The 15602-nt window shown below is 38.4% G+C and overlaps 2 protein-coding genes across 5 annotated transcripts in view; one reads left to right on the top strand and one right to left on the bottom strand.

The window, feature by feature from the left end:
- The window catches only part of PI4KA (phosphatidylinositol 4-kinase alpha), a 54614-nt gene that overhangs the window by 18079 nt on the left and 20933 nt on the right, over positions 1–15602 (bottom strand). For all 4 annotated transcript variants that reach the window (XM_042034676.1, XM_042034677.1, XM_042034674.1 and 1 more), the window contains 9 exons: positions 4486–4594; positions 3852–3988; positions 2828–2961; positions 2584–2666; positions 2240–2310; positions 2003–2127; positions 1486–1567; positions 811–894; positions 364–453 (listed from right to left, as the gene is read on the bottom strand). In XM_042034676.1, coding sequence (XP_041890610.1) covers positions 364–453; positions 811–894; positions 1486–1567; positions 2003–2127; positions 2240–2310; positions 2584–2666; positions 2828–2961; positions 3852–3988; positions 4486–4594 — 915 coding nt within the window. The remainder of the gene's footprint in view (positions 1–363; positions 454–810; positions 895–1485; positions 1568–2002; positions 2128–2239; positions 2311–2583; positions 2667–2827; positions 2962–3851; positions 3989–4485; positions 4595–15602) is intronic.
- On the top strand, positions 5984–14912 carry SERPIND1 (serpin family D member 1). The gene is made up of 5 exons (XM_042034678.1): positions 5984–6089; positions 8093–8961; positions 12612–12885; positions 13871–14015; positions 14400–14912. The coding sequence occupies exons 2-5, from the start codon at positions 8109–8111 to the stop codon at positions 14589–14591; spliced, it is 1464 nt and encodes a 487-aa protein (XP_041890612.1). The 5' UTR covers positions 5984–6089; positions 8093–8108; the 3' UTR covers positions 14592–14912.

Here is a 15602-nt window from a genome sequence, read left to right as displayed (position 1 = left end):
ACACATACATGACAAAAGACTGTCCCTACTCATCTCTTTCAGGCATTGCTCCCCTGGCAATAAGATTTTCTGAATGTCCTCCTAAATACACAAAGACTCCTTCTGTATTGAAAATGAATGAAGTTATCAACATAAATGCTTGAAGGCTGAGATCTTTCTTAAAAGAATCACTTCTGACAAAAAAACCTTATGAGATGAACTGTTTTGGACTATATGGAAAAAAGGAATATAATTAGTTGTCCCTTCGCACAAGGATAGAAACCCTTGAGACTCTTTTTTTAGGAAAGGAAATACAAACTTCAGGTAGATTTGCAGTGTCCAGTATCTGCAAAAATCCAATTCTCACAGAAGCAGGCCCATTACCTGTAGATGAGATTTTGTAACAGAGGGAGCCCATTTCATTGCCTCTTGCAGAATCATCCCACAACGTGCAGCGAAGTCCTTGACTATACTCTAGAACAAAAAGCATCAACACAATCAGTAAAATACAGGACATTTAGCATGAGGCACTAGTTTTAATGGTGTAGTAAGTAACATAGGGAGCAAGACAATTGCAGCAACGTGACACAGTTAAAATCTTCTGTAACAGTTAAATGTGACCTTGATTAGAAAAGAACTGTCACACTTTAAGTCAAGTAAAATAGTAAAATTCAGAAAAACATAAATACCGAGTGTCATATCCTATTAGAAAAATCTCACCTAGGGAAGTATTTTTAAAAAATGACCATTCAGAGCAGCTCACTAATTTATCTCCAAGCTATGAAATGAGGTATTATTTCATTCTTTGATAAATCACGGAAGGCCACCCACCTCTCTGGCTTCATGCGTGTCGGGGACTGTTATTCTGTATGGAGCATCAGGAATGTCATAGTATGGTTGGTCCTTGTGAATGTCCTAAACAGAAACAATTATCAGCTCTCAGAAAGGCAAAATTCATCATCACTTGACATTAACACTACAAGTACCAAACCTATTTGTTAGCCTTTGCTCCCCAAGTCAATTTGAACAGCTCTAGAAGAAACTGTTTGTATTCCAGTTTTTAGAATAAATAATTTCAAAAATTCAAAGCACTCTCCTCAACATTTAGTACAAAAATAAAACTCTATAAAGCATTTTCTTCTTCAAAAATTCTAGCATGTAATAGATTCAAGAAATATGGATACACATACACAGACTGGAGAGAATACAATCTAAAAACCATCAGTTATAGAAGACCAAACAAACCACAAACCAGAAAAACACCACCGAATTTTTATTTCAAATGAGACATTTCAACAATTATAAACCACATCTGACAACAACTTTTTAGCACTAGTTTTGCTACTTATGAAATAGGGTTGCGAAGATAGTTCTTGCTTCACTGAATTTAAAATTAAGATTTTATCAATCTTAGGAAAACCAAATTACAAACTCAATTAAGTATCAAATAAATGCAGAACAAAGCAAAAAGGAAAAAAAAAGTTCCAGGAAAGAAAAAGTACTTACTGCACTAAGAGACAGAGACAATGTCTGCAGAATATCTAGCATAGTCTTCAGCACAGTTCCACTCCACAGCAAGTGAGGAAATCTAGAGTAAGACAGAATTCAGAAACACAATAACCAGGGAGAGCTGAGGAAGGACATTATTTTATCAAGGGAGCTAATCAAACAGCCCATTTTATACGCCCCTAGGTAAGCTCACACTCAACAGAAGCCACAAAGCCTGCCATGGCTCATGGCTTAATCCAGAGCCAAAAGATGAGGAGAGCTATTTCATAGGAGCTGAGATTGCATTTCTATCATGGGCACTTTGCTTTGCTCCACCCATGGGAATACTAAGCCAACATACATTTTAACCCATTTTAAGTTTCAGAGCTCAGGCTAAAAATACTACTGACTGTTATTTTTCAAGGAGATGTTTCAGCAGAAGTAGCAGCCAAGATCCACTTGACCAGTGTCACCAAGTGCCTAAGGAACCACTAAATAGTCACTGTGAAAAGAGAAACATGAAATCTGTACTCACTTGTCTACCAGTCCAGATAAGTATTTGTCCGCAACTCTCCTGATTCTCTTGTGAATGTGGTTGAAATTCACCAGCAAGAACTGAGCATGTCTCTCCAGCTCTTCTTCATTCTCCTTAGTTTTAGGCTAAAAAACATGCCAAAGTATGAGGCTCTTAAAGGAAAAGACAAACTCACTTTCATAAACTGAAATGAGAACTTTAATACAAATTCCAAGTTTTAGTTTCCAGGTTACCTACTTTATCAGCCATCATTGACAGGAAAGCTTCAAACACCTTATCAGCAACAGCTATCACACACTGCATCATGCCTGAGGAATGGAGAGAAGTGACAGGTTTGATTGTCAAAACCACATTTGTTTTATAAACCATGCTTAACAGTTAAAAAGTGTTTATGTTTACTCAGCCAATACTGAACCTGTTTCAAAACAAAACCAGTGTTCTTGGCAAGAATAAAGCAGGAGCAATCTGGTGAACATGATTCATTTTGTTATATAGCTGCTTGATTTGTTTCTGCTTTGCAGGCCTGACGATAATTTCCTCAAATCTCAAGTTGAAAGAAAACCTTGGCAGGTAAATCTTACCAGATTTGTCTTTTTGAATTGCTTTATCTTCGAAATAGCAAAACATAACTTGGAAGCGATCTTGATCAGTTGAACGCAGCACCCTAGGGAAGGAGAGTTTTGTAAGCTGGGGTGTTTTGGGGTTTTTTATTTCAGGTTTTGTTTGGTTTAGATTACGTTTCTTTCAGGGATTTATTGACTGTTTTGTTTCAGGGGTTTTTTTGCTGTTTCATCAGTGAAAAGAAGTAAATATCTATACATATACCTCATATACTCTAGGCGGTAAACAGAAAGGAGATAGGTAGACATGGCAAAGTCCAACTTATTGATCAATGCTGACACTTCTGGAGGAGGATCCAAGAGATTGATTATGGTACTCCGTAATTCATTTAATTCAGCCTAGAGATGAATACATGAAGTTATCTTAAGTGGGAGTCCTGTATTTGCTTGTGTCCTCAAACATGCATTCAGCTATTACTCTGTTAACGTTTCAACCTTCACAGATATGTCAGAGGATGCTTCTGCCTGCAGACTCAGACCAACCTCCCCTGAATCAGCAAGTCACAATGCTTCAAATACAGAACAGAATTACATCTGGAATCAAGCTCCTGGCAGAAATAACTGCTAATTTCCATGCAGTTATACCAATGAAGAAATACAATTCCTACACTAAATGCATAGAAGTTCAACCAACATCAGCACTACCCAGCTCCTGAAATTTCATGGACAACTTGTTGTGTCAGTCTTTGGTGCCACAGAACTATGTATCAAGGCACAATGCAGATTTCTGTATTATTTGGGAGCCAAAGAGATTTCATAACCCAAAAAGAGCCCTTGGGCAAAATCTGTCCTGCTAAATCTATCCTACAAACACTAAGGAGAGAGAATACCAGTATCAAGCCAGAGTAAATTTAACACTTCTTTGAAAGACTGAATGTATTGTTTCCTTTCAAACTTTGTTGATTTTCTTTTTTTAAACAATGGAAGTTTTGTCGGCTACAAAATGGATGAAAAAGTACTAAGAGGCTTCCATCTCCACAAAGACTTGGTTTCTACACCTAATTAAGGTGGTGTAGCTTCCCCCCATAACACTTATATTAACGCTACATAAAACTGACTTCAAGTCACTTATGCATCCTGCTGTCAGAAGAATAGTGTAAAACAGCTGCTTTCCACTAATAGGAGGCAGGTTAAAGGGGTGTTGTGCTATTTCAATATATCACAGATATCATGTCATTTAACACTGGCAGACATTATGGAAGGAGCTAATAGAAGAAATGAATTCCTACAGAAGTCACGGTGTCATTCTTCATGGCAGAATTGTACTGCAGAACAGATCGAAGCGGCTCTTTGCTGGGAAATGTGAGTAATGGAGACTTAGTGGCAATTTCACACACACCTTCATACCATTCTTCTGGCCAAAGACCTGGAACAGAAGTAGAAAGAGGAAGGTGGAATGAGGCATTATAAAAAAATAAGTTTCACAGAGTTACTCGCATTACCAAGCTTTGCACTACTTCCTAGAGCAGATTTTTCATGCTCTTAAGCACAGACACTCAAAACACATGATCCATGTTCCAAATTTAGTATGTTTAGGTGAAGTTTCTCATTGGATAAGAAGTTTCTACTTAATTACCATTGTACCCCATGTGTCTGATCTTCCATTTCAGGAACCTGGCTATCAAAACTTATAACTAAGACTATTAACTTAGGAATAAAACTAAGTACAAGTTGTACTATGCTGCATCTGATAACAAACCTGCAAAGATTTAAAGAAATCCTACCAGAGAACTGTCATGTAAGCTGTTTGCTTTGAAGTGTCTTTATGCCTGTAATTTTTCTTCCAGCTACTGTGAATAACTTCCATATAGTTGTATTTACATTCATCAAAAGGCAACGCTGTCCTCTTAGAATGTCCAGTACCTGATCCTTCCACAGCAAATCCCATCAGCACCGAATACAGCCAGAAATCGCGGAACAGCTTCTGCAGCCTGGGTTTGGCCTCCTTGATGGGTGGCAAGCGTCTAGTGAGCTACCAAAGAAATAAAAATTAACATTTGAAAATGGTGGGAGTTAGAATAACTTAATTCCACACTAAGGAATCAATTCATGCACCTTCTTTACTATGATTTACAAAGGTAATATTCTTTGTCACCTATGAAAACTAGTATTATACTGCTATTGTTACATTGAAGGAATTAAGTTCGTTTTTGAAAGCTGAAAGGCTAACTTTTTGAGATGCCTGAAGTAAGAATTTCCTTTGTTTTACACAGGAATAACGCCATGCTGATACAGTAACCTCTGAGGAGAATACATAATATTAGTATACTATCCACTGCAGGGAGGAAGAAACCACGTGGTCCTTTAAATTGTGCTGAAGACAATGCCATGCAGCTTTGCTTCAGTGTAAAGGAACTCCAAACTAAATAAATATTAGTCAAAAACGCTTCTGGTTGCTATTGTTTATTAGCTTTGTGGAAATACACTGAGGCACCAATTGGGGATCTTTCATTGTTTGCACCCACGCACAGAATGACATCAGTTCTGAAGAATTTACTATCTAAACAAGCAAGTAAAAGAGCATTATTTTCAACACATTTATTAAAATTCTCTGATACTTTTTGCACAAACAGCTGCTACCACCGGCAGAGCACTATATCCTCCCAGCCAACATAATATACAATTTTAGATATATTTATATAACAGAGATCATAGTGTATTATCCTAAAAAGAGCTAAAGCACAGGCAGTGTATGAAAAGTGAAAGAAATCGTCCATTAAACTGCAAGCTTTATTCAATATGACTGTATATTACTACTGTAAATTTTGTTAACAAAATGTTACATTCTAATCTAGCTTGAAGAAGTTTTCTCTAACCACAATAATTCTCTCTAGGTATCAGAGCCAGCAGTACTTCAGTGAAACCTTACATAAAGCCAACTTTGGATGCATTTGTAAATCATGAGGGAGATTAGTCATTTAAAAAAGAAAAGCATGAAAAAATCCCTCTATTTTAATAAAATCAGTCTGAGTTTAAGCTGGTGAACAGCACTACGGTAGAAAGTTGTTTGTGCAATGGAAATCTTTGCACCAATATAACACCAGCTGAAGAAGCCCCATCACAACCACAGAGGCCTCAAACACATTTGCACTAAGATGCTCCCCCTATCCCCCATTTCAGCACAAAATAGCAGCTACATGGCTTTTCTTGAAATTAACAGTCAAGTTTATGTGTGTGCTTGACTTTGAAACTTCACATACACACTGATTTTTGCTCAAAGATCTTCCTCAAAAGGGAACAAGTACCTGCAAAGCCATAAAAGTAGTTCAACAAACAACAGAGAATTCAGCAAAGATCACTAGGCAAGGGAGGGATTTTGGCTGACGAAGTAAGTTTAGCAGTGTTTGGTTTAGAGAATGTTTACTTTGGGAGATACACAAAAAACCAGCGTCAAAGTTCAGATTTAAACCCTGCCGTTCCCTTTACTTGAGCTTTTCAACACATCCTTCCCGTACAGTGGCTTAAAGGTAAGCTTCATTTACCTCTCCTGTTACTTTAGGTAGATCTCACCAAAGGCATGCATACTGCAGAGAAGGGGGACATTTTGCCTGTGTAAGTGCAGCTAAACAATAACTGAACTTTGATGAAGATGAGAATGTAAAGCTGGGAATACGGACAGCAAATTCTGCTGTGCCAAGAGCAGAAAATGTTTATCAGTGGTTACTGGACAAAGTATCTCAGCCCTAAGGGCCTGACTTCTGGGGGCGGGGAAAAATCTAATGAATTTATGAAGGAACAGTAAGAAAAAGATGGACTCGAGATGTTCAGTCACAGTCTAAAACAACTTCATAAGCATCTTCTTTGGATCCTTCATTTTTGCAGAATGATGTATTCTTTTACATGGGAGGATCACCTTAAATGGTTTCAGGATTTAAAGCAGATTAGTCTGGGGGAGAGTTTCAAAAATTAAACTATCAGCTCAGTTATTTCAATCCTGTTACAACATGTTTGAAAATATTTTCCTTTAAGGTTTTATTCACTGAAATACAGGTCAGTGAACAGGTACAAGTATGTGAACCTTCATACTTTATAGAACAGCTCCCTTTCCTAATTTAAAAAGCATTTTAATCAACACCTTAGTAAGATTTTTGTTTTAACTGTATTCAGTATTTTGTCCTTATATTGTAAATAACTGCCTTTTTACTCAAAAAAGTGTGTCAATTGAAATTAACTTTATAAATTCATGAAGTAACTTTATAATTAAGTGTGAGAAAAACCCAAGGCCTGGCATTCAGACACCCATTCAGTTTCAGCTGACAGAGCCATTGAACACTTACATTTTGATCTCTGACTGTCACAGGAGGGAATTACACTTTTTCATATCTTTTTAATATCACTGTAATTACTGCACCCAATATTATGGTGAAAAGTCTCTCAGACCCACTTCTTGGTAAAGGGTTTTACAGCTGAGTAAGTCTGATGTATTCTCTTCAAATACATACTGAAGAAAATTTTTGATTTTAAAAATAATTTAAAAATGCAACAGTCCAATACTCAGTACATTAAGAGATTAAGTTTCCATTAGAAAAATGCAGGTTCTACTTAAATGTATTTTCAAACAAAACAGGTGAGGTTACGAATCTAGAACTGGGATCACAGTAAGCGTAGAGAAACAAAGTTCTGAAGGGAGCTCACAGAGACTTCACATCATGAAGAAAACAGAGAGCACTACGAGTTCTGCAGTGCTCACAAAGTAAAGTGAAACAAAACGTAACTAAGCCAAAAGCAGAATCAAGCCAATCAATCACAAGAGTGGCAGATGAGGACAGAGAGCTGCAGAAAGGGTGCACAGACATTGAGTAACATGCCTGAGTAAGGCCACGAGCAGACCAGGACAGATGTTTATGCCCAACACTTCCCCCACTGCAGTCCCACTAATGGTACTCAGTGCAAATATACGTCTTTCTACATGCCTAGATCTCCTTTATTCACCAGATTGCTGCCTTGCTTTTCCAAAATACTCCCACAAAACTTCCATTTTTGTTGTAGCTACAGGATGTTTGTTTTTCAAATTTTTCAGTACATCTCAGCCTTCTGGCATGCTCCTGCCAGGGACTGGATCAGGAGTCCCTCTTCTGCTTACCAAGCTCAAATCTTCAAACTTAACTTGACATTGTATTTTCAGCACACACTACTAGCACAGCTAGTGCACAGTTTAACAGTTTATAAATAAAGAGTCCCATATATTTTGCATAATGAGTTTGTTACTGTTTAAATATGCCAGTAATGACTATTTGTATGGAAGAAGGTCAACCAATTCTTTGGCAAGCTGGAGGCATTGTGTAAGCAAAACCAATTACCAGTAAAACAGACTTATCCTTCTAATTGATGTGTTCCACTAAAAAACAATGCTGTTGAATAAGGTGACTATAGACCTTCTGCTGTGACAGAAATCAGCATGGACCTAAAATCAGGGAATAGATAACTAAATTCAATTACCCTCAGTCCTCTCAACTGTGTTGTCTTCCAGGCTTTCACCTGTCAGAATGAAGTTCCTATTTCAATTGCTTGCCCTTGCTCTCATCATAACCTCCACATTTTGTGGAGTCAAGGACGTCACCGAGCATTTTGAAAGCCTTAAAGGTGCACAGTCACACGAAAACGGGACTTACGTGCCAAACCTGCCACTCGAGTTCCACAGAGAAAACACCATCACTAATGACTTGATTCCTGAAGAGGAGGAGGAAGAGGATTATCTAGACCTCGACAAGATACTGAGTGAAGATGACTACAGTGATGTTATTGATGCTGCCCCACACATGGTTTCTGAAGTTCAGCAAGGAAATATTCTTGAACTATTTCAGGGCAAAACTAGAATCCAGCGCCTCAATATCCTCAATGCAAACTTTGCCTTCAACCTTTACCGCAGTGTGGCAGACAAGGCCAGCTCCTCAGACAATATTATCATGGCTCCTGTTGGTATTTCCACTGCAATGGCTATGATTTCCCTGGGTCTGAAGGATCAAACCCAGCAGGAAGTGTTATCCGTTCTGGGCTTTCAAGACTTCATTAATGCCAGCAGCAAATATGAGCTCATGACCGTTCACAACCTCTTCCGCAAACTCACCCATCGGCTCTTCAGGCGCAACTTTGGCTACACACTGAGGTCTGTCAATGACCTTTATATTCATAAGGACTTTTCTATTCTGAATGATTTCAAAAACAATATGAAAACATACTACTTTGCTGATGCCCAACCAGCTGATTTCTCAGATCCCAGCTTCATAGCCAAAACCAACGAACGCATCCTGAAGCTGACCAAGGGATTAATAAAGGAAGCTCTCGTGAATATAAACCCTACAACACTGATGATGATTCTTAATTGTCTTTACTTTAAAGGTAAGAATCTGTTATTTCAATCTTAGTGAAGGATTTTCTCAGTTCGCAGTGCCATACTGTATGTCATAAGAAAGCCAAAATGGAATTTAAGTCTAATCTACACTATAAAAAACCCACTGACTCCCTCACAAAGAATCTCTATTATTAGCCGATTTTTGCCTGCTTCTGTAGTACAACAATGTTCTAGTCATGGTCTGAAGTTAGTAGGTATTGTATACAGAGAGCAAATGCTTACTACTTCACAGCGAGACAGAAAAACAACGTATGAATGCAGAATAGCCCCAGAGATCATGAGCTGTGTAGAAGTCTCAGATGGGGAGGTATAAATGCATTTGCAAGTTATTAGTCACATTCAGTCCTGGCATCACTGAAATGGTACAGACTGATTTCAGTTAAAGCACTTAAACATTTCTTAAGTATTTAGGATACATATGAACGACCACAAAGAATTTCAGCTTGAAGGATGCCATTTTTTCATACGATCAGAGCATGATCCTTGTCAACAAGCCCATACAGGGGCCCTAAGAGAATAACCAAAACAAACACTGTTCTTCTACAACTAAAACCACACACATTCACTGCATGGAATATTTCAGTTAATTCAGCATGAACTGTCTGCTGATACAGGCTTCTTCATGTATTAGTATAGGCTGAACAGTTAAAGAGGCTTGAAGTAGACTGTGCAATATATTATTATTATAAACCCTTATTTTCAATAGCTTTACATTCAAACTAAGAGCCTGTGGTGAGATTTTCAACATAAGTTATCTGCCTCAGGTTGAAAGTTTGTTAGCTTTTCAACAAATTTTTAAAATTATATTAAATGAGCAAGAGGTGGGAGGTGCCAATGAAAGAAGAACTGAGGATGAAAGGAAATCTGTTACTGACTGTTTAAGATGAAAATCAGACAAAGGTGACTTAAAACACAGGTAAGGAAAGACAGATTAGCCCAAAAAGGTAAGTGTTTGCAAGTACAACACACTCCTTTCCCTAATTCATGAAGGAGTTTATTTTTCCCCAGTTATGTCCCTACTTCCAAGAAACAAAGGCCTCTCTTACACCTGCCATCTCAGCAGGTTACAGAAGCAACATTCCTATAAATGTACCTTTTCCCACTCACTTGCAAGGAATTACTTCCCTGAATAATGCCACTTATCTCTATGAGAATCTGAAGCAATCATTAGCAAAATCCAGATAATCTCCTATTCTCAGGTACCATCCAACAGGCACTTACCTGTATCCTTGACTGCATCTCTGATGATCACATCATACTAAATACAAGGCTTTACTGTCTGTCAGACCACCCTAAGGACTATACAAAGTGAAACTATACAAAGTGAAGGGGTTTTTTTCATAATTTGGTCAAATTTGAAATAGCCTTTTGTTTCACTCCAAAATTATTAAATACTTGTGCTACCTCAAAATAACAAAAACACCACAAAAACAGATAGCTGTGGTATTGAAACTCTCCAGTTATCAAGATCAAAAACACTTGGCTTTTTCTTCTGCCCATGAAGTCCTGTTAGTCCAAACTGCCTTGGTGCCATCTGCTGAAGGCTGTAATTTATAACCCTCAAAACAAAGAAGATCAATTCTCTATTGCTATCTCTCATTCTTTTGTCTTACAGTGACAGTCTCCTGGGAATTCTATTTTGAGTGGAACTGAACTTTTTAAAAGCAAGTTCTGCTCCTGAGTTTCTTAGTTTCCCCGCTACTCCTCCTAACATGTCAAATTTTGTCCACATCTTTCCATTTGCACTGTTTGCACCACTGCAGAGAAGCTCTATTAAGCCCTCAGAACTAAGAAACCTATAAGCATTTTCAGATATAGAGATATTCAGTTTAAGTGATACTGAGCAGTGGGACACTTGACAAACACTATGAGGCTTCAAGCTCCTTTTATATTAAAGACCACCAAGAAACTATTGGAAACTATTTATGCTGGTAAGAAGTACATTTTATCTTGTACAGATGTCCAGTCTACCCCCCATTTTGCACAGCAATCATTTATGAGCTTCCTATCAAGTAGGAGCTGGTTATTTTAGCCATGGCAGTTTTGGTAACTGACAAATGTTGACAGGTCCAAAATGTCCTGATTTTTTCTGAGATTCTGGTCACAAATGCAAAAGAGGAGTCACTCAACGGAGACAACATCTGCCACCACGGATGGATCCAAAAGACATCTTGGGGGAAGATTCAAAACAGAAAGTCACAGAAGTCATTAAGCCCCAGCTGGTTTCAGCTGGCCACGTAGCTCCTGCTGGGGATCAGTATTCTACCCCAAGACAAACGCATTTGCAAAACCAAATCCAAGAAAAATGTTCCCCAGCTCCTATCTTTCACTAGGAACAGCTGATTATGTCTCCCATCCCTCAGTGGATGGCAGTGCTGCTGAAGCTGCCCTGGCCCACAGCAGCCCCATGTCATCGGCCAGCTGGAGTCCTACGCCTGTGAATTCTGCTCCCTGAAGAACAGCCAGATACCGGGTTTTCCTTAGAAGTGAGACAATTTGTTTGGGAATAGCATCATCCATTTTATACCCCATACCTTTCAGACTATTAACCACAGTCTGACTGCTTCTCAAACTGGTCCACATCAGCCCGACATGTGAAGGAACTATTAGAATGAAAGTTGGACTTAAGAAAGAAAAAGGCTTATTCACAGTCAATCTGGCAAAGTCAGACTAAGGAACCCATTAAGGTTATATTGTAGGCTCTCCACACAGTCACATTCCTCACATACATGCTTGCCAATAATGACCTAAATTCCTGAGTTTTTACAGGAAATACTGGTAACCCTATTTCCACTATAATTGTCTAGCTTTGTCTGCCCCTTAAGAAATTATGTTTATTCCAGAGCCACAGTTCTAGAAAAAGACCAACAGAACACTGTATTTAAAAAACCTTCTTTCAAATAGTTAATAAATATTTCTGGCATCCAGAGTATCTCCACATAAAAAGCTTCAAACCCTGATGGCAAAGCTTTCTGGGCTGCAAAATGTGTTGGACTGCATTATTTGGGCATAAACCTGTCAGATTTCAGCAAATCTACAGGAGCCTGTTACCACATCAAACTGGATGATAGAATTAAGCAGTCAACACCCCAGGTCTTCAGGTTAAGACAGAAAATGAACCAGTCTGAATGGACTAAGGTAAGGTAATGCCTTCAGCAGAGCATCTTCTACAACCTAATGCAAAATGAAACCAGCCCTTGCTTAGCTTGATACACCACTAACATTCTCCGAAGGTGCCTTCAGAACTGGATTCAAGCATCCCATCTCTCAGAAAATACAGCTGGGTCAGGTGCTCTGCTAGAGGCAAACCCTAAAAAATACTTTGCATCTGTTTAAATTTCTAGGTTCCTCACAGGGAAAAACAATACACACCAACCACATTCATATTTCTGGTTTGTGTTCACCTGTTTCTGCAATTTGGAACACTCAAATCAGACAAATGTTAAGTTATAAAGCCAAGAATTTTGAAGTCACTTTAAAACCTGTCTTCTAACTCAGGCTTCACTGAAATCAACAATCTCCTACAGTAATTCCCAATTCATGTGACTTAAAGCTTAGTGTAAACCTATTCTGGGAACATTTGATTAAACAGGGACCTGATGCAGAGCTTTATCTGTCTTCTGCATTGTATTAACAGGAACTTGGGAGAATAAGTTTCCAGTGGAAATGACCACAAAGAGAAGTTTCCGGCTGAACGAGAAGCAGACAGTGAAGGTGCCGATGATGCAGACCAAAGGCACCTTCCTGGCTGCCGCCGACACCGAGCTGGACTGCAGCATCATCCAGCTGCCCTTCGTAGGCAACATCAGCATGCTCGTGGTGCTCCCACACAAACTGTCTGGAGTGAAAGCCCTTGAAAAGCAAATCACACCTCAAGTGGTAGAAAAGTGGCAGAAGAGCATGACAAACAGGTATCTGCTGAAAAGCACATCTTGTTAAAGTCTTAATGTATTTTCTTGATGAGATTGACAAGGGTAAGTAAAGCATGCAGGGGATAATATATTATATTCTGATATATATAATATAATATAATATATTCTGATAAAAAAATACTAAACCTAAACAAAACCTCCAAAATTGGATTTATTGCATTAAAAATCAGGACCGGTGAGCTCTCAAAATTTAAATTCCATCAAGAAATCAAGGATGATTGAGACAGAAAATTGGAATGAAGTTCCAAAATTCTTTCTATTGATTATTTAATGATGCAGATTTAAAGAAAAAGTTCTTACTGATAAAAGCTTTCAGTAAGAAGGAAAAACAGAACTGTGAAAATAACAGATTATTGGTGCAGAATAATCTTGGTCACATCAGCCTACGTTCAGTTCAGCACTGAGCATTACAACAGAGCTGCGTGTAAAGGAACACATTCCATAATCAACAAAGAACATCAGAATTATGGGAGAGGAAAAACAATAAAGTCATAAAGCCTCCCTTGAGGAAGGTGGCAGAGTAGGTGTGTATCTGTCTTCAGACTTGATAAAAAGAGATGATTTGATGTGCTATCCAGGAATTCAACCTATTTCCATTGTACACAAGAAGTGACAAATCTCCAGTTTAGTATTTCAGAGAATCTGACAGCTCGACACTTATTACAAGCATGCAATGAACTGCTCAAAGTCACATATCTTATACACATAAATAATGTGAACCATTATAAATGAAATATCAAATTGACAAACTAACAGTTTTTTCAGGGGAATTAATTTTTTAAAGCACAGTTTTAAAAGTCACGATGCTCAAGTTTTGAAAGCAAAAGTACAGTCCTATGTATCTCTGTGTCCTGCTTGCTGAAGACAGCAAAAAAACCAAACCACAACAGGTCTGTAAAGCAAAGGAGTCATGCACATACATATCTGCTCAATGATTTTTCCTTTTTGTGTTTATTTTTACTAGAACAAGAGAAGTGGTTCTTCCTAAATTTAAGCTGGAGAAGACTTATAATTTGATTGACTATCTGAGATCCATGGGAATAGAAGAACTGTTCAATGGAAAAGGCGACTACTCTGGTATATCAGATGAGAAGGTCACCATTGACAGGGTACTTACTCCTCATTTCACCTCCTCTCTGACTAAACTCTATCACCTTGTAACATGGCAGCACAGTAATAATATTGCACAGTAAGCTAAAACAATATTTTTTCCTCATCTTTTCTGGAGGACATAGGAGGGAGGGTTGTGGGTTTGTCCTTGTCTATTCACATAATGAAGAGAGTGTTTAATCAGATGTCAAAGGCACTAAGAGTGTTGTGGTCAGTCAGGAACAGGCTTCTCCACAAAACAAAACCCCAAGGATTGGTGCTGCGTAGGTGTTGCCAGCAAGGGTGTGGGATGTGGAGCAGGGAAGGCCGTGAGCACACCATTCAAGTGTACTTAGGAGAGCCTCAATTTCACTTTTGTTTTCCTGTTTTGTTTGTTTGAACAGTTCAATCACCAAGGCACAATCACAGTGAATGAGGAGGGCACAGAGGCTGCAGCAATCACCACCGTGGGGTTCATGCCTCTCTCCACTCAGACCCGCTTTGTCATCGACCACCCCTTTTTGTTCCTGATCTATGAACACCGCACCAGCTGCCTTCTGTTCATGGGCAGAGTTGCCAACCCAGCCACATCTTAAAAGCAGAGAAGACCCTCCAACACTCTGTTACACATGGGCTGTATAATTACGAGTTAAAATACCAGTATCATAAAGGAAAATTTATTGTCATATTAGCCAATACAAAAGCCGCTGGTATCAAAAGAAAACATATTATCTACAGGTAGTTTCTCATGAATGGACTCACAGCAGTAGATAATTTGACTGCAATTTAAAATGGTTAGTGCCATGCATTGATATAAGTGTATTACTAGAAAAAAAAAAAAATCACAAAGTAACTTACACTTTGTGTTTTGCATCAGTGTATAAAATGTAATCAATAAAGTATTTAGACTATCTGGATTCTTGAAATTTAGCTCTAAATTTGTGCTAGGATGTCTGTTTATGATAAATAGGACTAAGGAAAACCTGAATACCTGACCAGCCATAGATGCCTAAGTCTCTCCTGGGCATTTTATACAATCTAACTTGAAAAAGATCTGATGTCTCCATTCTTTCTTTTGCTTGTATCATTTAATATTCAGTGAATACACACAATGTGTATAAACATTCAGACTGATAGACACAATAAGCATCATGGACTAGTGTACCAAGTAAGAGGAGACAGAAATGTCTTGGAGGAATGAAATACTACGGGACCCACTACTCTTCCCCAATCTAACCTGTATTGCTTCAATACTTTCTCTGATCTTCACTGGAACAAGAGGTATCAGAATTACACCAGCCTAGTAAGTGATATAAATATCCTCAGAATACCCTTTAGAGGGAAAGCAGTCAGCAAAATGCTCTTTTCACTGGCTCAGTATCACCTAATCCTCTCCGCAAAAAAAGCCATTTATAGCAATGACTCTGTTACTATTCCAATGCACTCTCCACACCTGATTTAATGGACAAAACCTTTCAAGTCACTGCAAACTTTCTGAATCATTCTAGTAACAACAAAAATGGTGTTCAAATGTGTCACCATTTCAAATTATGTTACTTACCCACGCTCTGTAGAATATTGCTGTCTACCTGGTACAAGGAACAGAG

Source organism: Corvus kubaryi, unplaced genomic scaffold, assembly GCF_017639235.1.
Source record: "Corvus kubaryi isolate FWS band 111438036 unplaced genomic scaffold, C.kubaryi_AGA036_p1.0 37382, whole genome shotgun sequence".
Classification (NCBI taxonomy): Eukaryota; Metazoa; Chordata; class Aves; order Passeriformes; family Corvidae; genus Corvus; species Corvus kubaryi.
The sequence above is the reverse complement of the archived record's forward strand: the minus strand, read 5'-3'. Positions and strand labels throughout refer to the sequence as shown.

Coding starts and splice junctions, on each gene's coding strand:
- SERPIND1 (XM_042034678.1), top strand. CDS start 8,109: ATGAAGTTCCTATTTCAATTGCTTGCCCTTGCTCTCATCATAACCTCC. Junction 8,962..12,611: donor TAATTGTCTTTACTTTAAAG/GTAAGAATCTGT, acceptor TTGTATTAACAG/GAACTTGGGAGAATAAGTTT. Junction 14,016..14,399: donor AGAAGGTCACCATTGACAGG/GTACTTACTCCT, acceptor TTGTTTGAACAG/TTCAATCACCAAGGCACAAT.